General features: G+C 50.1%; 2 protein-coding genes across 2 annotated transcripts in view; one reads left to right on the top strand and one right to left on the bottom strand.

The window, feature by feature from the left end:
* The window catches only part of NIM1K (NIM1 serine/threonine protein kinase), a 29,592-nt gene extending 8,896 nt beyond the window's left edge, over nucleotides 1–20,696 (bottom strand). The window contains exons 1-2 of the mRNA XM_081131937.1: nucleotides 20,525–20,696; nucleotides 1,116–2,071 (exon numbers count right to left, since the gene is read on the bottom strand). Of these exons, the coding sequence (XP_080988063.1) occupies nucleotides 1,116–1,407 (292 nt within the window). The 5' untranslated portion in view covers nucleotides 1,408–2,071; nucleotides 20,525–20,696. The remainder of the gene's footprint in view (nucleotides 1–1,115; nucleotides 2,072–20,524) is intronic.
* TMEM267 (transmembrane protein 267) overlaps nucleotides 1–26,033 on the top strand; it is a 429,802-nt gene that overhangs the window by 90,819 nt on the left and 312,950 nt on the right. The gene's annotated exons all lie outside the window — the stretch shown is intronic.

The raw sequence follows: 26,033 nt of genomic DNA, 5'->3' as shown, positions 1-26,033 counted from the left end.
AAACAGAAGGCAATTCATGCAGGAAAAGGGTGGCCTTGCAGGCAGGGCGGCAGGCAGCTGGTCCTAGGAGAGAACGCGTCTGGACGGGGCTCTCAGCGAGAGGGCAGAGTGAGCCCATGGGCTTAGGAAGTTGGTAAATTACACCAATTGCGAGCGTTCCCTTTCTGCCCTGTAACTCCATCTGATATGCCCAGGCTTCAGCTAAGGGAGAGGTGACCGGGGAAGTGCCACCTCCCTGTGGAGTTCCTCCCTGAGGCCAGCGTGCTGGGCGATTCTGCTCTAGGAGCCGGAGTGACCGGCACCAAGCAGGTGTGGTCTCTGGTAGACAGCGAGGGGCCCGGCAACAGTGAGAGCAGCAGAGTAGACCGAAGCAGGGCAGGTCCTGAGGGCAAGTCCCTTTTCCGCAAATATAACACAGTAGCAGCCTCGGGTCAGGAGGGGAGACCGGGCCCTGCTGTCCCCTGGCAGTGGCGATGCGGGAGGTCTCCCGGGCCATGCTGTGTCCTTGGCGTTGACACACGAATGCAAACAGGAGGCATAGGCAAGGGCTTGGATTATGAGCTGCCTTGGAACCAAGCTACACACCATGTCACTAGGACAGAGTCCCCTCGGTGTTCGAGGGAGTCCATCTCATGGTGTTGGGGGAGAGCGTTTGGGGTCAGAATCATCTAAAGTTGAACTGCTGGAGCCACACGTGACTTCTGTGGATCTCAGCTTCCCCGTCTGTAAAGTGAAAGTAAAAACATTGCCCTCGCCCGAGCGGCGCGGCTCAGTGGTTGAGCATCGATCCATGAACCAGGAGGTCACAGTTCCATTCCCGGTCAGGGCACATGCCCGGGTTGCGGGCTCGATCCCCAGTAGGGGGCGTGCAGGAGGCAGCCCATCAATGACCCTCTCATCATTGACGTTTCCCTCTCTCTCTCCCTCTCCCTTCCTCTCTCTGAAATCAATAAAAACATATTTAAAATAAAACATTGCCCTCACCCCATTACCGTGAAAATTAACTGTAATAGCAGAGGACAGGGCCTCGGGTGACAAGGCTTCACTGACTTCCTCGGCCCTGGGCCCCTAGCCCGCCCCCACTCCGGGTTCTGCTACCACAGGGCAGAGCCTACCTTTGGTCAGGGAGTGAATCCCGAGCTTGACTTGGGAAAAGTTCCCACTTCCAATCTCCCCTCGGATTCTGTAGAAGCCGATCCGCTTCCCCAGCGTGATCTCTCTCACCACCTTCTCATCTTGGGACATGTCCTGGGTCAGCTTCTCGAAGGGTGTCAGCCGGCGAGCCTGCCCCTCGCCCTCCTCCTGGTTGCACTCCGCCTGACAGCCGCTCTCCACGCTATCCCGCCGATCCCACCTGGCGTAGGGGGGGTTCACCAGGCTGCCTCCATTCACACACACTGCTGTCATCGTCACCGTCACCGCAGGCTCACGTCTCCATCTCGGCGAAGAGGCAGCGATCAGGGGCAGGCTGGGAGGAGCAGAAGAGGCCCGGTGCGGGGTGTGAGGTGCGGGGTGGGAGTTAGGGACAGCCTGGCAGGGCCTGCGGGAGGCGGGGAGCCTGCAGAGCTACCGGGCCCAGCCCAGAGCTGCGGGCCTCACGGGAGACATCCCCACCTCCCTCCCTCGTGTTGGACGTCCCAGCTCTAACTGTGCCCTAGGGCACACATCCAGTGGCCACGGCCACGTCCCGGTCAGGCTGCAGGAAGTTCCTGGCCGCAGCGCAGTCTGGTGCTCTGTGGTAGGTGGCTGTGTCCTGGGACAGAAGGTGCAGTTTGCTATTTCCTTTGATGGCCAGAGACACTCTCACTCTGGAGGCCGCGGGGCCCCTGCTGCTGGCATTTATCTCTGACCTTCCTCATTTTGCACTGCTCCTGTCGGCTGGTCCCAGGGCCTGAGACCTAATAACACGGAGCCCGGGAGAGAAGAAACCTGCAGATCAGCCTTATGGTCACACGGGGCGAGCAGCGCGAAGGATTAGATCCCCACGACGTCACTTTAGCCGGCCTTTATTTAGATGAGCCTTCCGCTAAGCCGCGAGCTGTCTCAAAAATTTGGCAGGTGCTGGTTTGTCCTAAGAACAGAGAGGAGGAAAATGTATTCATTAGCAAGGCTAATAAATGTACAGGACTTATAACAAATGCGGGGCTGCTTTGTAAGAGCCGACCTGAAAGCACTATGCGAATTTCAGCTGTGACAGGGCCCGCAGTAAACGCCGGATGACATGGGATTTAGCAAGAAGACAATATATGTGCACACGCCCCTCGGTCTGCATTTTAGAAGAGCCCTCCCAGCCTGCAAATACCTCTAGCAAAACAGTTTTTCTATTTTTTGATGTTTAGGAAAACATGCATGTTGCTTTGGGTTGCTTTAAAGCCAGATTTTTAAAAATTATGATAATCATGATGATAAAGATTTTCTATTAATACCAGTTTTCAAAAGTTCTTACATTGATTCAGGTGATAATGTTATATTTCCAATGTGTTCTCAGGTGTGCCCTCCTACAACTTCTCCTATACTCTTTGCTCCTACTCTTTCTGGTGTCATTCTATGACTAAGGCTAAATAAGTCTTATTTCCCAGGTATTTCTGATCAGGTGTCGGCCTCCAGGCCCAGCAGCTCATTGTGAAAGTGCAGGGACCGAGGGGACTGTTACCAAGGGTGAAAGTCTACGGCATCCTCAGTGATAAGAGACACTGCCCGGCTAGACAGTCTTCTCGACCTTCTTTCCCGTATCCTCGGGTAGGAAATAACCACTCCCTCTCTGAGTCCCCACGGCGCTTTGAGCATTTTCCAAAATGTCTCACCTCCGCGAAGGTGGGACCTGTAGGTCCTGCTCCCCGCCCGTCTCCCTCGGCTCGGGGCATGATGCCTGCATAAGGCAAGTGTCGCTAACTGTGCGTTGAACTTGGTTTTTGGATTTGAGCATCACCTTGAAAATGTGAATTTCCAGTTCTGTTTGTTGATATCACATTAATACGGGTAAGTACGGGACTGTCGATACTGTGTCCAGTCAAAAAGCACCAGATACCTGAGCGAAGGCTCCAAAAGGAAAGCAAGAGAGGTACCCAATCAAAACAATGACAACCAAAAGGAACCTGAAGGAAACAGCAATGCAGGGAGCAGGGGACAAACCAGAAACTGAGAGAGAGGGAGGGAGAGAGAACAAGCGCTCTCTTGGGAACTGAAATTAAAGAATTCATTGAAGAGTGGTAAGAAAATTCTAGAAGAGATAAACAATAGAGAAAAAAGACAAGAAAACCAGGTAACCAATTCAGGAAGCCCAACATCTAACTGTTATAATTTCTAAAGTGACACTATTGTCCTCCCAATGAAGTAAGACATGTGGTTTCTATTGTACTTGAGCTGCCAGCAAATCTCAGAAATTTCAAAAATAGTAATAAGTGAAGAAAAAACTCTGGGTTCTTACATATTCCAATAGAATAAAAAAAGGTAGATGAAAAAAATCTTAGCAGGAAAGATAAATCCTGACTGGGTGTATAAATACTGATTTTTATTTGGCAAAACATTTTTTTTCCCTAAAATTTTTCTTGGGTGTGTGGAAACAGAACTCCTGATTCTGGGCGGTGGGATTGCTAGAAAGAGTTTATATTTGGATTACTTTCCAGCTACATCCTGTTGAAAGATAGACAAGTAACAGCAATTACGACACACCTGATTGCAGATTTCGTGAAATTCCCCTTTCTTAGATGCAACTGTGGTTTGTTGTGATTTTACCTTTGGCCCTTTTGAATTTGACCAATGTTTATGGACATGAGTGAGAGCTTAGGAACCCAACGGGCCAAAAGGATGGAGTCCCGCCCTTGTGGATCAGAGCTCTGGTGCAGGCAGAATGGTCCCTAGATGTTAACTTACTGTGGCTGCATAGCAATGCGTTCAACAAGATTAAAGAACACGGAGCTTGCTTGGTCATTTATTTTCTTGACTTGCAATCCGCTGTGAAAATAATATCAAAGAAAACCATCTTGCCTTTGTTCTCTTTGTCTGAGTTTAAATTACAAAACTTCTGGGCAAGGCTCTCAGGCATCGTAGCAAAAGAATGCAATGAAAGCCAAGTCTTTCTCCCCGCTGCTGCATCCTCGGGGGGAATTATTAGCAAACACGCTTCGTTTGAAAGTCCAGTTTTACATTTAAAAATCATTTGCACTGTCTCAGCTCTTGGCTGTAGCTCTCTGTTTCTCACCACACATGTCAAGGTCCCCATGGGCAGAGGAGGCAGCTGGGAAACTTGGGAGCAAATGGAAAATCAGTGTGAACGGGTTGTGCCCTAGTCACCACAGCAGTGCTGCTCCTTGGTACTGCTTCTCGTCCCTCCTGATCGCAGGCTACTTTCCCGGCCTTGGACCCCGTCTCCCTCATTCCATTGGCCACCCATAGTCAGTCCACCCCTGCCGGTGGGCTGACATCAGCTCTTCCCACATGGAGTTCTACACACTTGAGGCTCCTCTGACCATCAAGCTCACCGACCCAAATGCCTGGGGGTGGCATGCAGGTGTCCCATGGGGCTCAGTACAGCACCACGCCCCTGATGATGAGGCGGCCCATGCCCAACTCCGGCAAGGAGGCCATGCTGGGACGCAGGCTTACTTTTGTCAGGCCTTTTCATTCTCTAAAAGCAACTGGAAATCAAGACATTTTTGATGAGCTCTTCCAATTTTTAAATGGTGGATTAAGTCTTTTTAAAACATCGTATGGCCCAGTTAACTGAACCATCAGGCTAGATTTGGCCTTCAGGTTGCCAGTTTTCAGACTGCTCTCAGTTTTCTAGGTACATCATCAGAAAAAAAGGGGAGGACAGCCATAGGGCCCTAGTCAAATACATCCGGGAATGGTGCGTATGATACCACTCTTAGGTATTGCATTAGTACCTTAGTCTCGTGGCATTTCACACACACACACAAGTGCACAGGCAGAATCTGTTCATTACCGTGTTCTCCAAGTTTAGTTAACCACCCAGCTCACTCTCACAGAGCACCTGTTGTCACTGGCATTTTTCTTACAACTCTGCCCTCAGAGTTAGACAAAAGCTGTTACATACTCAATGAACTGAACAGAACGGAGCCACGAACTGAATCACAGCAGGTGGCCCTGAGCAGAAAACAAAGTGTGTTCTTCTTCAGAAATCGCTAATTTAGAAAACACCGAGGGGGGGACATTCTTGCCTATTTGCAGCTTGTGGTTTATTTTTAGGAGATTAAAAATGTCTGCAAGTCAGAGCAGAACTGCTCTTTGGCTGCCTTAAAACTTCCTTCAATTCTAATGTCGTGTGCTCACTAAGAACGACGTCTGGGTGACGGTGGCCTCAGAGGATGTTAGAAAAGACATTCTTTTCGTTTGAGCAGAATTCAAGCAAGTCTTAGAGCAGGAGGCTGGCGGGCCGCAGCCATGGAGGAGGAAAACCTGGCTGTAGAGCCAAAGCTCTTACTTTAACAAAATCAAGTGGACCCTGACACCTTTGTTAAGGGCCTCCCATGACTCATAAGTGATCCCTTCGCACTCTAGAAGCAATACGTCTGAGAATTCTTAAATATTTACCCAGCCGTGGAGGTAAGCGAGGGGTGCTGGTGCCAGGGGACAGGAGAGAAGCTATTCATATAAAAAAACGGAGCAAGTGTCAGTGTGCAATAGCAATCTGAACTGACAGAATAGAGAATATTTTTTAAGAAAGATATTCACCAGCCAGCGTGGCTCCATTGGCTGAGCATCGTTCCATGCACACGGAGGTCGCCGGTTCTACTCCAGGTCAGGGCGCATGCCCGGGTTTCAGGCCCGATCCCCAGTAGGGTGTGAGCAGGAGGCAGCCGATTGATGTTTCTCTCTCATCGATATTTCTATCTCCCTCTCCCTCTCTCTGAAATCAATAAACACATATTTTAAAAATAGATCTTCATTTAATATGTAATAGAGATGGCATTTCAAACCACTGGCAAAAGATAAATGATTCCACAGATCACACTTGCCAGGACTAAATGAAGAGGTAGTTTAAACAGGCTTTAGCTCTCCATCACCTCAAATTCTCCACCAGATGCCCCCTTCTTTGGTATAGATAATGCATATTTTCCTAAATTAATATAAGGTGCCATGCAAATGATCAGAGAGGCTCACTCCTTTCCAGTAATATTACTATCCCAAGACCCACCCATATAGAAATTCTGGAGTTCCTGTTGGGTGTTAGGACATGAGCATATGTATGTCGGTGTTTATCTGTATTTTCACAGAGAAAGGTTTGACAGAATACTGGGAGTTGTGAAAACTTTATTCCTTTACCAATTATCGGCGCACAACACGACCCTGAGAAACTCTGCTTTTCAGGGACATTCTCCCAAATTAAACCACCAAATGGAGGTGCGGGGGGAATAAGGGCAGATTCAGAGTCAGAACAAGGTTAGGGTGTGGGCTTTCCCACTAAATATCTGTGTGGCCTTAAGCAAGTCGCTCACCCTCTCTGGGCTTCAGTGTCCCTACTGGCAAGTGAGAGTGGTGGACATCATGATGCCTAAAGATCCTTCCAGCGCTAACTTCTGAGATTCTCTATCTAACAGCAGAGGGTGGGTTCCAAAACATTTGTGAAACAAAACAAAACAACACAAAACCCTCCCGAAGTTCAAGCGTCACATCAGCCCCTTCTGGACCTTCGAGTGCTCACATGAACGAGGTCATTGAAGATCCATAAGCCTACATGGACATGCTGAAATACTGTAACCCAGTTCCTTTCCCCCTGCAAACAATTTAGAGGCCACACTTAAGGGTTTCTAATAGAAGTGTCAGAAGACAACGCAGGAAAGGAGAAAGGTCAAAGGGCATCGAAGGAGTTGGTGCCGACCTGAGGGCGGGGCTGGCCTCGGGAGAGCTTTTCGCAGTGTAATCTTCATAGAATCCCCCCCAATTTAACGAGTACTATGAGCTGTTCTTTATCAAGTGCCTACTGAGTGCCAGGAACCAGGTTTTTAAACCCTCCCAACAACTTCCAGCCAGGCCTAGAATTCCTGAGTCCTGACCGGTTCCCGCTTATTTCCACAATTTTGCCCTTTCCCCTCTCAAGGTATTTCCCGTCCTGCGAGGATGACTTTCCTTCTGGAAGCATTCTTTGACTACTCCTGAGCACACTGCCGCTACCCTGTGGCACCTCAGGTCTGTAGAGAATCAGACGAAACAGGAGTGGGTGACTGTAGAACAGTCATGCCAGCAAATTAGCTAAAAACACTGGTGAAATTTTGCCAAAAGGAGCAGAAGGCAAATGCCTCATTTAAATTGTCTCAGGAATGCTAATGACTTTATAAATGAGAAAAGTATGCATGCCGATGCTGTAACTAGGAAATAAAGGTGAAGTTACAAGCGCTCTACCTAGATCGTAAGAGGAGTTGGAAAATATTTCATTACAAAGAATGGGGTCGGGAAGGGAAAATACGTAGTTAGCTAGGTCTTCATAGGAGGCCAGCCTAGTACCAGCCAGGAGCAAACAGGGACAAACTCCCCAGTTTCCATCAAGGACGTTCCCTCAACTCACCTCCCAGAAATCTACTCCTCAAGCCTTCAGAAAAGAGCAGTTCAGTTCATAAGAAACACAGCATCTCTACATTTTTAAATGCTCTCAGGAAGGCAAATGGTAACAAGGGGTATTTACATTTCTTCATGGGTTTATACCTATAGGTGCACCAGGATCAAAGAGTAAGTTGCTTTTTTTTTCATCAAATAAATATTCGCCTTGATGACTAACCTCTGGGGAGGCAGGGAATTCATAAACCACACGGGTATGAGCAGTCAGGCGAGGCTTTACACAAAGAGAAATGCATCAAAACCTCGCTGGCCTTCCACCCAAAGGGAGCCCAGTGAATAACTACGTAAAGCCGGTAAGAATGTGAGTCATGAAGTCCCGAAGGTCTACCTGCCTCGGAAAAACAAAATGAACCGCTCTTCCGAATAAGAGGAAGGGCCTTCCCCAGCCTGGCTGTGCCTTCGCAGCTCTAAGAGCTGCTGGGCCCAGGCATCCTCATGGAGGACCTTTGTGACAGAGTAGAAGGGCAGATGTCGTCAGAGCTGCTTTCTTCCCCGGAGCAGAACCCATCTGGGGCTGACTGAAGAAGTGATGACTCGGCGCTGGAGGGGCAGCTAAGTGCTGGGGCCGGGAGCTGGGGCTTGGGGAGCCGGCTCTGGAAATTACACGCTGTTCCATGGGTCCTTGCTAACTGGCCTGGTACTTCTGGCTGAAAAACATTTCCCCAGGGAGGCGAGTGGAAGTAGGTAAGGAGGACCTCTCATCTCACAGGGCCCTTCACGAGCAAAGCTGGAGCTCTAGAGACTGGAGATTATTTAAATGCATAAAACTGTGAAAAGATCACAGACCGAACATGCAAAGATTCAGAAGTATGCATCCAGAAGGTTCTGCTGCGATTCTCAGCCCACCCCCCTCCTCCCCACTGCCCTGTACACCTTCAGTTTGAATTTGTGAATTATTTATAGTTGTAAAGATAACGGGTGTGTGGGGAATCGGTTGTGAGCTCTATGAAATGGGCACATTTCTGAGAGCTTCATGATTGATAACAGTCATCATTCATTTAAGTGGAGATCTATGCATATGTAAGGAAAAGTATCTGCCAAGCACAGGACAGTTCTGGGTGCATCGTGCCCAAGTGTTGGCCAGGAGGAGGGAAATGAAGTTGGGGTGGAGACGAGTTCAGGGAGCTCTACCCCGTGGTGCCCTGTGCTTCGTGTGTCCTTTGGTCTTTGTTGCTATTTTGACTATTTGTAATGGCAGCAGAGATTTTCTTGGCTTAAGGGTTAAAAACGTACATTTCCCCCCCACCAATATCTGGGGAATGTGGCCTGTCTCTACGACCAAGTGTGTAAAACTGACTCATCCCTGATACAATAAACTGGCCCAACTTCCTGAGATGGTCAAGCCCAGCCTCCAAAGCTACGATTCTCCAAAGCTCTGAATCCAGCAAGAGCTGACTTAGAAAGAAATGAAACTTGGCACCATGTAAGACAAGTGGCTCAAATGGTGGCACGGTCATCAACGGACTCTGGAATATACTCCCAGGCAGGCGTGGATGCTTAAATATCGGTGGTGGAAATACCTGGGTGCTGTGCCGTCCTCCACGGGGCCTGGTGGGACACGCAGAGAGCCAAAGCTGGGCTTGAGAATAGAGCTGCTATGCACCCTAAAGTTGTTTTTGTTTGTTTGTTTTGAAATTAGGGCTTTGGGAATCCTGAAGAAGATGGCGTGATGAACACGAGGCCTAGGATCGTAGGGGAACCTCTCTTCCCAGTTGTGTCCTTGATGCTCCAGAACATTCAGGTTCAATCCCAGAAATCTATTTAGCTGCTGCCTGGAGCCTTTTTCCGAGACTTGGGGGCTGCAGCGGGGTAATCGTGCGAGCCTTCGGAATAAAGCAGTGTCTCAACCATGCGAGCCGCTGGAATAAGGCAGTGTCTCTACCGGCTGCGTCTCCTCTTGTCACTGAGCCACCATCCCAGAGTGAGGAAGGGACCGGGTTACCTTTGTATGGAGCAGCCGCATACCAGGGGAAAATGAGAGATGGGGCGAAAGAAGGGGGCCCCTGCTGAGCCCTCCAGGCCTGAGCCGAGGTGTGTCAGGAGCCACAGGACAGCTCCGCATGTCAGAGGCTGATTGTCATCCAGAGTGGTTTAAAGTCTGGGAGGGATTAATTCGGGTCCCTCAGAGGAGGGCGCTTTAAAACACACGCTAAAGCCTGGACTGATGCAAAGGATGCTGGCGACGTGTCAGGACCGGTGAGCCGTAGAGACTCAAAGACAGGACACGGCCACTGCCCTGTCCACCAAGCCAGACGCCAGGTGCCACCCCAGCCTTCTCTCTTCCTCCCCCTGCTCCTGGTGTCCTGCCCCGTCAATACCGCCCCAGCCTTCACCCATCGCCCCGGTCTCTGAACAGCGCCTGGCAGAGCATGGGTGCTCAACACAGGCCCGTGGAATAAATGATGAAATGAATTGAAACAGGTTTGTTGGTAAGCGCAAAAATGTTGAATTCTTATTTTATATGATTAATTTCATTCTTTTTCGTATTTCAGTCATCCAATGGTTGAAATCCTACATATTATTCAGACTTAGCTTAGATTCCCTTTCCTTCCGGTCCCTTCCCCTCTCTTCTCTTCCCGATGCTCCAGCCAAAGCTCAGCTCTTCCTCTGGCATCTCCCCCGTGAACTTCGCGTTTTCCTTCACGATCTTCAAGTCCTGCCTGTGTTCGGGTGGCTTCTGTACACATTTGCCCTCCCTGTTAGAACGTGTGTGTCTGTGGGGCAGGCCCTTGGTCTTACCAGTTTCAGGATTCTGGGCACCCAGTACCCAGGAGAAGTCTATAAATGTGGGCTGGGTGGCCTGGAACTGTACAGATGCTTTAAAAGGTCGTGTGGCCCTGGCCAGTTTGGCTCAGTGGTTAGAGTGTCAGACTGCAGACTGAAGGTCCCGGTTTGATTCCGGCCAAGGGCAGGTACCTCAGTTGTAGGCTCCATCCCCGGCCCTGGTTGGGGCGAGTGCAGGGGCAACCAATCAGTGTCTCTCACATGGATGTTTTCTCTCTGTCTCTCCCTTCCACTCTCTCTCTGAGAAGCAATGGAAAAAGTATCCTCGGGTGAGTTTAAAAAAGAAAAAAGGTGGTGTGGATTCTAGAAGATACAGAAATAGATATTTCTGTTGTAAACATCTTTCTCTGGCTGGAAAAAAAAAGACACCCAAACCGCTAGAAATTACTATTCCATGATAAAGAAGAAAGGGTGAAAATTTAACTAAACAGCAACTACAAAAACTCTTTCAACGTCTATCCTGAAACAGGGCAGGTTTGTTATGAGTGTCCCTAACCAGAGCACCTCTGGCTAGAAAATTTCTGCAGCGTTGCGGGTTTCATGAAACGCCCCATTGCTTCTGTACAACGTTCCAAGGTTCCCAGGGAAGCGCACCTCGGACGTGGGCAGACATTCCTGAGAAGCTCATTTGAATCATAAGCATCAGAATGTTTACAGACCAGCATTTGCTCCAGCCCACAGACAATAAAAACAGCCCAATTATGGCTTCCCCTGGCAGGCTGCCGAGGTTAAAATGAGCGCAGCGAGAGTCAAAAAGACTCCAATTCCCTCTTATTTTATTTTACGGTGGGATATGTTAGTAGCTTGCAGCAGAATTTGCTTTCTTTTGAAGCATGAGAAATAATCCTGCTCTGTTTTCAAGACCCTCTTTGCACTTCTCCACGGCTCCCAACAGCTCTGCAAACACCCCCCCGCCCCATGCACGGGCCTCTGCCCTTCTCCCTGCTCCCTGCCTTCCCCGTGTTTGCTCTTTCCCAGGGGAGCCAAAGCCAACACTAATTAGCAGTGAATTAAATCCCACCTTTGGCCACCAGGGAGTCGGTGTTTACCCAGGGTTCCAAGGCATCCCTCGTCCCTTTACCCTCAAAGGCTCACAGTTAAATACCCAGCCCTGAAGGAAAGTTCTGAGCTCTGAATCAATTACGCAACTTATTCCTAAAGTTTACCTTCCCTATCATAAAACATCCTTTCATGCCCGGTAGCTTTCGTACCCAGCTTGTCCCAAGTGGAACACACTTGCCCCTTGTCTTACCCAGCCTGCTAAACCCTCCTGTAAAACCACCTTCAGGGTTTCCTCTCTCCTCGCACCCAGAAGGGGCTGAGACTCAGACGGGCAGCAAAGGAAGAACTGGGAAAGGTCACCAAGGGCCAAGATGTGTCATTAGAGGCCCGGGCTAAGATCGCCCCACGCCCTTGTATTCCCAGTTACTAACAGACGTGGAAGCTGGACAGTGAAAAAGGCGGGTAGGGGAAAATGGATTCGTTCGAAACACGGTATTGGAGGCGAGCCCTCTGGGTACCCTGGACAACCAGAAAGACAGACAAGCTGGACATTCAGGCGCTTCATGGCCTCATCTCAGTTTTCCTCTGCAGTCTTACTTCTCACCACGCCCCTGATCCAAGCCAGCCCGAGGCTGCAAGCAGAGTGGCTGTCTCGTGGTGTCCCTTGATGACCCAAGCACGTTCCTGGACCCTAGAGGGCAAAGGGGCGCGGGGCCCGCAGGGATATTGAATCTCTCAGGTTGTGTTTGAGGAACAGATCCAGGGAGGTAAAGAGACCTGCTAGTTAGTGGAAGGAGCAAGATTAGAACCAAATATTTTTATGTTTTTCCACTATGCCAGCCCACCAAGCAGCCCAACAGAATGAGTGAATCTCTAAAACTAATTGTTGGAATTTAAAAACCAAGCTAAGAAAAAAACAGCTAAGTAAATACTTTCCTTTGATATCAACGTAAAAGAAAATTTAGGAAAGGTGAATATTTTCTCTTGATCAAAGAGAACTTTATTACTAAAATAGCTCCAAGTCACACTTCACATGTTTCATGAGAGAATAATTCAGGAAATCGTCCTCACATGCAAAATTTTTGATAACTTGTTTGTAATGGCAAAAAACACATATATTTGGCTTAATAAATATCAATGGCTTTATATTTAGTGCGGTGAGTGCTCAAAATGCTCTTAGGCCACATCATATCTTAGCATCGCACCCACGTTACAAAGTGCTCATCGCCCAAACAAAGACGGCATTGAAACTTGCTTGTTGTTAGTCTTTCAAAGAAAAGTCCCTGGCACATAAACTGTCCCTTTTCATCTTTCAAACTGTGCCCAATCCATTTATCTTTCATGTCTGGCGTTACATGCGCCCCCCCACACACACACACACACACTTCATCTCCATCCAAACCAGCTCACCCAGATCATTTGTCAACTCACACTCATTTCTCTGTCCTGTGAGCCCGGCCTGTGTGCGGCCTGTGCCACACAAGCACCCGCCACAGTTAGCCCTGCTTGTGATTTATCTTCCGCTTGCATTCTATTTTCCTGTCTGCTAACTATTTACTGAGACCCTGCCATGAATAGCAACTGCTCAATAGGTAGGGTGAACATAGAGAGTTTATCAAACCGGGACACTTTTGAGAGGAGAAGGGGGTGCTATTAATGATAACACTGGGACAACAGGTGTGAACCAGGCTGTCCCTGACAAAGGGGCATACGGTCGCCCTCTCAATAAGTGATGGGTGGTGGCATTGCCGGCTGGCTCACTCAGCATGCTGACAAACTGGGAATCCCAGCCCCTCTCTCTCCCTCACAGCTGGAGCTGGTCAAGGAGACCTCAGAGAGGGCTTTCGAATTAACAAGCACCTCCAGATAAAGTGGGATATTTAAAACTAGCGTGACCCCCCCTTTCTTCCTCTGGGGGAACCTGTCTGGAGTTGTAGTAGCCACCCAAAGACCTGGACGTGAAAAGTATGGGAGCAGAAGGAAGGAGACAGAGCAGAAAAACAGGAATAAGCCAGGTCTTTGATCGTTAAAACAGTTATCAATTGCCTATTGCAGCAATTTTCAACCTTGTTCATCTCAAGGCACGTAAACTGATTACTAAAATTCTGCAGCACACCAAAAAATAAAGTTTTTGCTGATCTGACAAAAAAAATAGGTATAATGTTGATTCATTCACACCGGATGGCAGTTATTGTGCCGGTTGTTGTCTTTTTTTTTTTTTTAATTTATCTTTATTGTTGAAAGTTTTACAGGTGTCTCATTCTCCCCCGCCCCCGATTGACCCCCTCCACCTCACTACCACTCCCTCCCCAGGCCTTCACCCCGTTATTGACTGTGTCCGTGGGTTATGCTTATATGCATATAACTTCTTTGGTTAATCTCTTCCCACCCTCCACCCCCTTTCCCTCTTCCCTCTGAAATATGACCGTCTGTTCCATGCGTCAATGTCTCTGGATCTATTTAGTTCATCAGATTCTTTTGTTCATTAGCTTCTTCTTAAAGAAGACCCTTCAACATTTTGTGTAGTGCTGGTCTGGGGGTGATGAACTCCTTTAGCTTTTCCTTGTCTGAGAAGCTCTTTATCTGACCTTCAATTCTAAATGAGAGCTTTGCTGGGTAGAGTCATCTTGGTTGTAGTTCCATGTTGTTCATCACTTTGAATATTTCTTGCCACAACCTTCTGGCCTGCAAGGTTTCTGTTGAGAAATCAGCTGACAGTCGTATGGGGCTCCCTTGTAGGTAACTAACTGCTTCTCTCTTGCTTCTTTTAAGATTCTGTCTTTGTCTTTAACCTTTGGCATTTTAATTATGATGTGTCTTGCTGTGGGCCTCTTTGGGTTCCTCTTGTTTGGGACCCTCTGTGCTTCCTGGACTTGTAAGTCTATTTCTTTCCCCAGGTAGGGGAAGTTTTCTGTCATTTTTACAAATAGGTTTTCAATTTCTTGGTCTGTTCCTTCCCCTTCTGGCACCCCAATAATATGAATGTTGGGCCTCTTGAAGTTGTCCCAGGGGCTCCTTGTACTATCTTTCTGGATTCTTTTTTCTTTTTGCTCTTCTGGTTGGGTGTTTTTTGTTTCCTCATGTTCCAAATTGCTGATTTGATTCTCAGCGTCCTCTACTCTACTGTTGATTCCATGTAAATTATTCTTCAATTCAGTTCGTGTAGCTTTCCTTTCAAATCGGTACTTTACTGTGTCATTGATTTTCTCAGTTATTTTCGTCATACTCTTACTAATATGATTGAGAATCCTTATAACCCAAATCCTGAACTCTGTATCTATTAGCTTGCTTGGATCTATTTCATTTAGTTCCTCTTCTAGAGATTTCTTCTGTTCTTTCCTTTGTGACCTGTTTCTTTGCCTCCCCATTTTGGCTGCTTCCAGGTGTTTGTTTCTATGTATTAGGTAGAGCTGCTATGTCTCCTGGAATTGGTAGATTGGCTTTGTGTAGTAGGTGTCCTGTAGGGCCCAGTGGCTCAGCCTCCCCAGTCCCCTGAGCTGGGCCTTCTAGGTGCTCCCCTGTGCGGGCTGTGTGCACTGTCCTGTTGTAGTTGAGCCTTGGTTGCTGTTGGCATCACTGGGAGGAATTGACCCCCAGGCCAATCGGCTGTGAGGACCTGCTGCAACTACAGCCAAAGAGCTGCTGTGCTGGAGACACCCCTGTGGAGCAGGATTTGATTCAGTGGAGCTTTGGTGTTCACCAAGTGCACCCCTTGAGTGTGTCACTCGTGGATGTGGTGGGGTTGTCATCCACCGTGGCCGAGTCTGACCACCATCTGCACTGTCTCTGGGGCCTCCCGGGAGGTGCAAAGTCAGCCTGTGCCAGTGCCTTGCCCAGGGCCACCCAGCATGAGCTACACAGCAAACCGCAGGTGGCTGCTCCTTGTGCTGGGCTTGGAGGTGCCCAGGAGAGGCCCAGCTATGAGCCAGTGCAGCTGCCGCTAGTGCCAGGCCTGGGGCCGCTTATCAAGCCGTATGGGGCCTGCTGCTGCTTGTTTGAGAGATTTCAGGAAAGTCCTAAGCATGAGGCTCGAGAGGCCGCTTGCACAGAAAAGACCCTGGAAATGGCCCAGATGAGCTGCAGGTGGGAGGGGCGGGGCCTCCGGGAATCACGGGGCGGGGCCAAAGGTGAGTCAGGTGCTGGCGACTCAAACATGGCGCCTGCCCGCCGGCTGTGTGCGGGGAGGACTCGCCACAGGAGCCACGGCCTCCGCCAGCCCTTCTGCCCGGGAGGAAGCCGCCCCTCCAGCTCTCGCCCGGATCTCAGGCAGGTTAGTTCCTCCCCGAGTGTCTCGGGTCCTTTCAGGCTGCTCCCGGCGCTGGGCTCAGAGGGAGTGTCCGGGTGGGTCCGTGCAGGGCCCTTTAGAGGAGCTGCTGGGGCTCCCGCGGCCTCCGCAACCCTCAGCCACAGTCCCCGCTGGTTTCACAGCCCGGAGTTGTGGGAATTTCTATTCCTGGCCCTGGAGCCCTGGGCTGGGGGCCTGATGTGGGGCTGGGACCCCTCCCTCCTCCGGGAAACCCCCACCGCCGAGATTCCCTCCGGGGTTTAGCCCGAGGCACCGGGTGTGGGCCCGAGGCCTAGTCTCCTATTCAGCCCCTATCCGCCCGCGTCCCCACCCCTCCTCCCGGTCTTGGTGCTTCCTCGGCTCCCTGGCTGTGGGGCTTCTGCTCAGCCAGACTTCAGGAGGCCCTGAGTGACGGTGGTTCTGTATTGTAGTTGTGATTCTGATGTGGCTGCTGGAGGCGGCGGGGGCAGCTGCTACCTGCGCCGCCATCTTGTTTCCTCCGGTGGTTGTTATTTTTTCTAAGAAAAAAGAGGTCAGTGCCCCTGACTAAACGAGCAGGTATTGTATGTTTTAAGAATTCTTGCAGTGCACTGGTTGAAAATAACTGGCCGATTACTATGTATGCATTGCATTCCCCCAAAATTCATATGTTGAAGACTTAACACACAAAGTGATGGAATTTGGAGATGGGGCCTCTGGGGGGGGGTAATTAGGTTTAGATTAGCTTAGGTCGTGAAGGTGTGGCCGTCATGATGGGATTAGTGCCCTTATTACAAGACAGCAGAAAGCCAGTGTGATCCCCCAGCCCCTACCTACCGTGTGAGGGCCAAGCAAAAAGGTGGCCACCTGCAAGTCAGAAAGGGAGCTCTCATCAGAACCCATCATGCTGGCCCCCTGATCGCAGACTTCCAGCCTCCAGAAACATAATTATTTTCTCCAAAAATGTTATACAGAAAAAGAGATACAATTACAGTCCATAGTCTGGCCTTGCAGTGAACAGTAATTACAGCCACAGCGCCAACCCCATGTTGACATCTTTAAAATTGCGGTACCACCTATGAGACGCTGTAGGGCCGAACTGTCCAGCGAGATGTATGCAAACCCCTGTATAAAATCCAAGGTACCCAAACAAGGGCTGCCAGTCTGCAGGAACAACCCCTCCCTCTTCCAAGAGCTGCGCTTGACCAACTGTTTCTGAAACTGGCTGAATTTTGGCTGCTCTGCCTAAGGCCGAAGAAACATTTAGCCCCAAACCAGATGCTCCTAGGAGCTTTCCTAAGCCTGGCATCTTCCAAAAAAGGGTTATGCTAACGGTGCTCTGGCTGATTTCCTCCCACAGACCATGTTGCAAAAATAAAGGGAGAAAAGTTGGAAGGAGTGGATTAAGAGAGCTATGTCCTTCCCTGTAATAAGAGAGAGCACATAGATTCTGCCTAAAATTGAATCAAGGACCGGCCATCTAAGCAAATTATTTGGAAACAGGGAGGTAAGTAAGCCAACAGCTAAGAACAGAAAGTGACTGTATGCACGGAGGGAGCTGTTGTTTTTGTTAGAATCTTTTAATATGCTCTAACCCATAAAATTAGATGAATGCATTATTTTGATAACTATTTAAGCAACTTTTTTTTTTAAGAGTAAAAGCTTTCCATTTAAAGCAAAAAAATGCAATTACATAATCAAGTGTGTCTATAAATTATCCCAGTTAAATGTTCCCCACAAATAGAGATGTAGAAAGCTTTTGCGGTGGCTTATGGACTGGAAAGAGGAAGGTCTAGTGAGCAGCTAGTTTGGCAAAGACGGGAAGCTGCCCGAGCCCACAGCACTGCCAGGGGCGGCAGGGAGCCAGAGCGCATTTCTGCCTGCCGAGCAGGCCTCCCAGGCACGCCCTGTGTCAGAGGATTTTGCTAAGTGGGGTATTAGGCCTTTCTGGAAAAGCATCAGGTTCTCTGTTGTTGTTTTTTTAAGTTTATCTTTATTGTTGAAAGTCAAGTTCTCTGTTCTTCATGGGAGATGAGCAGAGTTCTTTTTAGCTTTCTGTTCTCCAGCTTGGGTTTCTTTCTTTTTCTCTCTCTCCCTCTTTCTTTTTTCTGGGCAACTCTCTTTACACTGGACTTTTTCTGTTCTTACCCTCTTTCCCTTAATCTGTGACTTTTCTCCTCATTTAAGACTTTTCCCCTTTGGCTTTATTTTTCTCTATAACCATACGTTCTCCCTGCCATCCCCACCCCGTCTCTCTTCTCGTCTCCATGCTCTCTAGTCTTGGCTGCCATGCATGTATTTTTGCCTGTTAATTTTCCCAGTGGTTAGCTGAAATGACTCGAGTCTTTTGAACGAAACTCATCCATCTGTAAAATTGGTTAATATTCCTTGGGATGCTTAAAATAATGGCTGAGCTATCTTTGAAGTTCTTGAGAGAAAATAATTTAAGAGCTGTGATCTGCTTAATTCAAATAGTAGACTACTGTCTTCATAAGTAATTTGAATACTTCTTTCTCTTAGTATTTATAACTTCAATTCTGGAGAACTTTTTCTAGAATGACAATAGGAAATGACAACAATAGAATGAGAGTAATTTTATGAAGCTTGTCCTTTCAACAACAAAGAAAATCAGCCAATGAATTAAGGCTCCTTCCTCACTCCCTAGAGAAATACTGTAATGAGATTCAAAGGATAAAGTTGGATTTCATAATATTTTAATTCTTAAATTTCTCACAATGGAATTATATATTTGGTTGAAAATATTAACCTACTAAGACAAAATCTTTTCTTCTTTTAAAACTGTAAGTCTAGGGGTATTTGAATTTTCCAATCATATGTTATCAATGTTTAAAGTTAATTTATAGGATTCATGGCTCGGGAATTACCGATGTGTAAAGAATTATGATTCTTTAAAGGTACCAAACACTTGCTAATTAAAGCAATACTCCCCCCCAAATTAACCCATTTAAACTAAAAATCTAAGGCTAAACCAAGAGCATCCAAGGGCTCTATGGCTTATCTAGGAAATTTCGATTTCACACAAACCTGCCTTTATTTTAGGTGTAGGCTAGTTATTAGAAAAAAGCACACACTGAAAACTAAATATCCAGTCCACATTTCTTGCTAACACAGAGGAGGCCTCTCTGAAGGTTTTTCCAGGCTCACCACTTAACCGTGGTCAAGCCAAAAATAAACCCAGGAGAGGGCTTTACTGGGCAAACCCAACAGCACATGAAACACTAGTCCATAGAGAGCTGAACCTAGCTTTTCCCCATTAGCCTCTGTCTGGGATCCCCCCACCTTCATCCCCCCATCTCCTAATTAGAAGGCTAATTAGGACTCCAAGTTTAAATGCTCGATGGGGAGGGAGATGGGATGGCAGGCCAGGCTCCCATCAATAGCAAGCGCTCCCCCTCTGCCTCCTGTTCCGCGCTGGGAGCAGGGCAGGAGAGCTGGGCCCCAGGACTGGCTGGCTGGGGGGCAGTGTTTACTTTCAGTGGTCAGAGGGGGAAGATCTGGTCTGCAAATTGCAAACTCTGAAAAAATAAAATTAACAACAGCAACAACATGCCTTGGGCTTTTAGTGCTTGAAGGACAGAAAAGAAACAAGTAACTTCTAAGCTCAGTTATTATTACCATGGTAACTTAAGGGGGCAGGAGGAGATCTCAAGAACACTTCCCAGCTCCGGCCCGGGAGCGTCTCCGCGGCGCAGGGTGACTTCTTCGGTTGCCATGGCAACGGAAAAAACCCGAGAAGCGCTTTTGCAACAGTAACAGAAACCATCTCTTGAAGCCCTTCTGTGAATCACATCGAATACTGATGATGCAAGCTTGATACATATTAAAAAAAGAAAAAAAAGAAACCCCGCACCATGTTGCCACAAACAAATGCTCGCTCTAGATTCCGCTTGGAAATCGTGGCTGGGCTCGGAGCAGAGCCTCCGGTCCGGTTTTGTTTGCGCCCCTGTGGGATCCCCGCGGCCCGAGCGCCCGCGCGATTCGTTTCGTTCCCGAATTTGTCTGAGCAGCGAGGGTTGGAGCTGAGAGTGCGGTTCGCTCGCTCCGCGCTGGGAGCGGGGTGAGCGGAGGGTGGGGCAGGGTGAGCCTAACAGAGTCCCCTTGTCTCAGCTCAGGAGGAGCGAGTGGGGGGCGCAGCCCGAGGGGCGGGCCGCGGGGGAGGGGGCAGGTAGGAGACAGGGCAGATGGCTGAACCTGCGCCGCCCCGGGAGGGCTCCGCGCACTGCCCTCGGCTGCCTCGACCTCTCCGCCTGCCCAGATGGGTCGCGCACACAAAAGCTGATCCGAAGTGACACTTTGAGGACCCTGTGTGACCCCGGTGGCTGTCGCCGAGCCGCGGAGCTCCTCGTTGCTGAGGGGCGCGGGGAAGGGAAGACGAGGTCCTTCCTTCTCGCACTCTCTCCAGAGAAGCGCTTTCCTTAGGGGCCGTGGCGGCGGGTTCCGCCCCGGCCACGGTCCCCGCAGCCAGTCCCGCCCACCGCCAGCCGGGCTCCCGCGGTGCGCCCCGGGGACGGGCTGGGGCGAGGCGCCCGGCGGCCCCCAGGCTCGCGTGCGGCGGACACGGACGCGCGCCCCGCAGAGCCGGACGCGGGACTCACGCGCACATGTCCGCGGGGGGCCACGCGGGCTCGGGCCACCCGCGTGAGCGCACGGTCGCCTCCCGCCCTAACGCCCTCTCCTCCGAGGGGCCTGGGAGGGGACGCCCCCCAGGAGCGCCCACCTCCTCCTGACCCCAGCTCAGCCCCCCTCCACCAGCCGTGCGTCTCCCTGCGCCCCTGGGGTCGCGGGGACAGGGGGCCACCCTCCCAGCCCCAGGTCTGCAGCCGGCGGAAGCGCGGGCGGCGGGTGGGGTGCCGGCTGCGAGCCCCGGGCCCCCCTTACCTTCCCGGGAGCCCGGCTCCGGCCCGGCTGCGTGCGTGGCCGTGAGCGCTGCGCGGGGCGCCGCGGGCGGGGCGGGGCGGGGCGGGCGTCGCTGCGGGGAGCCCCGGCTTCCCCGGCTCTCAGGGGCGCCGACCGAGCGGCAGCAGCCGCGGCGAAGGCGAACCCGCTCTCCGCCCAGGCCGGGCTCGGCGGGGGCCCAGGCGCCCCGCAGCGTCCCCCGAGGACCAATCGGGCGCGGGGGGCTGGCCCGGGGGAGGGGGCTCGGGCGGGAGACTCTGGCCTAGACCCAGGAGGCCGGTTTCCATGGCAGCCGGGAGGGGGGGCGGGGAGGGGGCGCGGGGCGGGGCGGGGCGCCCATCGCAGACACCAAGGGGGGGCCTGCCGCAGAGGGGACCCCTCCTAGAGCAGAGATGGGCAGGGGCGACACAGCCGAAACGGGGGGGGGGACAGAGCTCCCCTTAACTCACGCCTGCACTGAAAGGCTGCAGCCTCTGGATCGAAGGCTTCCCGGTCCTGGGGAGACCGCCCCCCAGTAACTGTCCCAACAGAAGGGGGTTTCCAGCGAGCTCTGCGACAGACGGCTAATTCCCTCGGGCGGGTCTGGCGCCCCCCCCCGCGGGGCCCTCGCAGGCATTAGGGTGCCTGTGGTGTCCCCTCCACGGGGAGCCTGGCCGCCCCCCAGTGATGACGGGCAGCGGGAAACCCTTTTCCCGGCCGCACCCCCTGACCGCGTGCAGAGCCGGCCTGCAGTTCGCGCGCTGGAGCTCGGGGTATTTACTGAAGGTCAAGGCCCCTGTTTTACAGAGAAGGAGACTGAGGTCAGAGAAGGCAGTTAACTTCGCAGGCGTCACACAGCGTGGCTGTGGCAGAGCGAAGACCAGGGGCCCGGGTGGGCGCAGCGAGACCCCCTCCGGAGCCTGTGTTCCTGAGGCCGGGCAGCACTGGCAACGGCCCAGTGCTGAGGGGGAAAGCACCGAACTCTAAAAAACCCTTTTATGGTAGAAATCCTGGAACCCAGAGGTTTCCTTTTTTTTTCCTGTTGGCCGGGCACTGTTGTAAGTACTTTCACAAAGATGATTAAATTCTCAAAATAGCCTAACAAGGTATGTGCTCTCTCCTTTCCACCCCTAAGGTCACAGAGGGGAAACTGAGGCCCACAAAGGTTACTTGACTTGCTCAGGGCCCCAGAGCCGTCCACTGCTGGGGCTGAGATTCAAACCCAGCCAGCCTGACTCCAGAGTCGGTTCCCTTCTTTCCTACCCTCCCTGCCTCTTTGTGGGAAGATGAAAGAGGCGGGGAACAGGAAGGGCAAGAAACAAAACCTTGGACAGCTCCATGGCCTGGCCCTCCAGAGGGGCAAGAAACAAAGGGAACTTGAAAAGATTTCTTCCCTGGTGTTAGAGCCGGTGCCCATTTGTGTGGGATACGGGTTCTCCGAGAAAGGTTTGTCTTTAAAGGGAGGCCATCACCTCAAAAGACAAGAGGATAATTTTTATAAAAAGAGTAATCATTAAAATAGTTCATGCTGTCAGTCTGTTTTCTCCTTTAAAGCAATCCAATACAGGAGAAAACTTAGCATTTTTAAGTTTTTAAAAAATGTTTTTATTTTTAGAGAGAGAGAAAGGGAGAGGGAGAGATAGAAAAAACATCAATGAGAAAGAAAGAGATGTCATCGATCAGCTGCTTCCTGCACCCCCCTTACTGAGGATCGAACCCGCAACCCGGGCATGTGCACTGACTAGGAATGGAACCGGTGACCTCTTGATTTCGGGGTTGACGCTCAGCCACTGGGCAACACCGGCCAGGCAAAACTTTGCATTTTTAAACAATATAATATAAAATAGTCAATGAATTCTATGATGTGATAATTCACAGGACAGGAGATCATAGGGAAACGGCCTAGAAACCAAGATCCTCAAACACCCACCCTGACAGGCCCTCCATCGTCCCACAGACCACCTGAGAGCAAAGCTGATGCAAGATTCTAGGGGCTCAGAGGTTCCTGAACACGATCGCAGAAAAGGGAAGTTAAAACTCAGCATCAGAGACAACTTCTAAGTCCACCGTTGGCTTACTGTGTGTCCAGAGCACATCCGGGTTACTGAGATGAAGCAAAAGCATCCCTAGTGGATGATTTGGGTTTTCCGGTTGGAGTAGCACCTGGCCACACTATCCAATGGAAGAGACCGTCAAGAATGGTTCAGGCCACAGGCTAGTCGTCTGTGCTCCCCTCAGCTGCCCTGTGTCCATCTTCTCCCAATGTGGTTCCAGGACTAACCGCCATTACCTGGGAGCTTATGAGCAATGCAATTTCTCAGGCCCTGACCCAGACCAGGTGAGTCAGCACGTCTGGGTGCGCGGTCCAGCAACGTGGGTTGAACAATCCTGATGCTCGCTGACACTGGAGAGCCACTGCCTGCATGGGGTGGTCTCAGGACGAGTAAGTGGCCAGGAGATAGCCCAATGCAATTTGCCGCCGGTATCCTGCCAGCACGGATCTCCCGTTCCTTCCACCCCTGACCCCAAGGGCTGATGTGGATTCCCAACAGAGACCGAGTGTTTTAGCCTTGCTCTGTGCAGTGTGTTGTCAATGACAGAGATCTCACACGGGGCCCCTGCATTCCAGGGATGGGGAGTGGGGTCTGCTGAGCTTGCTCCCTGGTTTCGGACTCTGGCTCCTCTCTTCTCTAGCTGCTGCTCTCTCCCTCCTCTCGGGTTCCTCCACTTGCTTATCTCGCCAGGTCGTTGCAGTGACTAACTGTAAAGTGCTTGACATATAGTGACTCATAAATGATGCTATTATGTTACTGTGAAATTTCGTGTCCCTGGGCTATATTTTGGTGCAAATATCAAGGTGGGCATTGCTTCATTAGCGTGAGCATGTGTCATATTAGGTGGCAGCAAAGGTGAGTTCACAGGCTGCCTTCCTACTTACCATGTCAACAGAATGAATGAAGTAACGTTTATAGAACACTGGGCAGTTTTCAGATATCCTGTAAATTCAGAATATGTTTATGATGGACAGCCTCGCATTTACTGTTTAAAGCAATACACTTTGCCTGGGCTGGCGTGGCTCAGGGGTTGAGCGCTGACCTATGAACCAGGTGGTCACAGTTTGATTCTGGGTCAGGGCACATGCCCGGGTTTCGGGCTAGATTCCCAGTAGGAGGCGTGCAGGAGGCAGCCCATCGTCATTGATGTTTCTCTCTCTCTCTCCTTCTTCCTTCCTCTTTCTGACATCAGTAAAAACATTAAAAAATAAAGCAACACACTTCTAGGCCACCACCTACGAAACGGTGCTGGTGAGGGTTTGATAGTTTTGACTCCTGCTGCTTCTCATCTGAATCCTTTGTGAGTTTTGTCAGTGCTGTGGCGCACATCAGCACGTTACACGTGGGAAACAGCCTAGGTTCCCGCCCCCCGATGTCACTAACACAGAGGACAGTGTGACCCTCGTGAAGGCAAAGCTATTATGTTTTCTCTGGCAGAATCAGCCGGACTCTTCAGGTCAAGCACTTTCTTGTAGTTTTGGGTGAATTATAAAACACTCTTTCCATGTCAACACCTTAGTGACCATCTGAGCATTTGCTTAGAACAATTAGTGCTGTTCAGTTGAAGATGTGCATTAAATCCACCTGATTTCCTGGTGGAGACTTTTATCTTCATTTAGGCCTCGGTCAATGCCGTTGGCTTACTCAAGCACAGAGTGGACACTTAGTCTAGAAGACCTCCACAGACCCTTCTGATCCTGAAATCTTTCCTTCCAAATTGAATGCATGGGGACATTGCCATCCCATGAAAACATTCCTACTCCAGTGGTGCAGGAGGATGGTAGCCTTTTGAAACTTCTGGTTTTATACACATTCAAGAGTTCTAGGTTTAAACGCATTGACATTAGGGTTGTTCAGCTTTCCTCTGAATCTCAGATGGTAGGTGTGGTGGAATAAAAAATACTTGGTCTCGGTCCCTGGTCCTGGCGCTGAGCCCCTAAAACCCTTGGCATTTCCTGAGTGATACTTCATTCTTATTCGAAACAAGCCCCTCTGGCCCCAATCTGAGTTTATGCTAACGAGGTGGCTCGGCCTCGGTTGCCAGAGGAACCAACCACAGTAGAGGGTTAGAACTATCAGCCTCACCCCAAGATCTCCAGGGAAGGAGGAGGGGCAGAGCAGTTCAATGCACAGTGGGCGCTGAGTTAATCAAGTCTGGGTGATGAGACTTCAGTGGACAAGGTTGGTGAACAGGTCCATGTGCTGCAAGGGGGAAGCCCAGGAGGAAGCTCTGCCCACCTCCCAACTGTCCCCACCCTGTGTACCCCTTCCATTTGGCTGTTCCTGGGTTTTATCCTTTATAATAAAACTATTATACAGGTTTTCCCAAGTTCCTGAGTCATTCTAGTGAATGATTGAATCTGAGGAGTGAGAATCCCTAGTTTGTAGTTGGCCAGGCAAAAGTGTGGCTATGCCCTGGCTGATTTGGCTCAGTGGTTTAGTGTTGCCTGTGGACTAAAGGGTCCTGGGTTCAATTCCCACCAAAGGCATGGTACCTCTGCTGCAGGTTCAATCCCCTGCCCTGGTCTGGGCGCGTGCAGGAGGCAACCTGTTGATGTGTCTCTCTCCCATCAATTTTTCTCTCTCCCTCCCTTCCATGCTCTCTAAAGATCAATGGAAAATGATTTTAAAAAAAAGGTGCCGCTATCCTCAGTGTCCAGGGGCAGTCTTGTGACCTCAACTTGGGGAGTCTATGGTAACTCAGCGTCTGACGTGAATTGATGGACACCCAGTAGGTGTCGGAGCATCAGAGAACTGCTGCTGGAAGTGGTGGGTGGGAGACGGAAGAGGCTCCAACCGGTCTCTAGCGCACTCAGGATTCCTGGGGTGGTGAGTGTCTGGCACTCCTGCCCATCTGGCACATCGGAGACCCAGTCAAAAACCTCAGCAGGAATAAAGCGGGAGGAAGGAAATACCCAGTTCAGTACTTTTAGTGCCTGTGCTTCATGTAAAATGCTCTGCAAACTGCAAGTCAACATTAGGTTTATCACAATGGGTAGCTTTCCTCTCCTGCAATCAAATCTGCTGGCATTTGGAGAACACGGACATACCCTTCATACCTTTCGGGAAAAGTAAAATGAAATACCCCTGCCCCCCAGACCCGCCTTCAAAGGCCTTGTCAAATGTGAAAACCTGAACAGTGACTTTAACACTTTGTGGGCTCTGATCCCCACCCCCACCTCGTAGTCAGGGCTCTTGAAAGATTGTTTACAAATAAACCTTCGTTTCATACCTTGGCTTTAGGGCACAGTGGGAGCTATTTTCAGCATTCAAAATGCACTAGGAATTCGTGTACTTGAGATCATTATGTGTCAGGGATTGTTTTTTAAAACTACAACTAACTCAAACATGGACATTCTAAGACAAATTAAAAATTCAATGTGATATAATTTCTTTCATCAGTATTTTCTGACTTCAAAGAAGAAAAAGGTATATATATACCTTTTTAGTCAGTACCC

Source organism: Miniopterus schreibersii (genome assembly GCF_964146895.1).
Source record: "Miniopterus schreibersii genome assembly, chromosome: 3".
In the NCBI taxonomy this organism is placed as follows: domain Eukaryota; kingdom Metazoa; phylum Chordata; class Mammalia; order Chiroptera; family Miniopteridae; genus Miniopterus; species Miniopterus schreibersii.
Note: the sequence above shows the minus strand (reverse complement) of the source record. Positions and strands in the feature narration are given on the sequence as shown.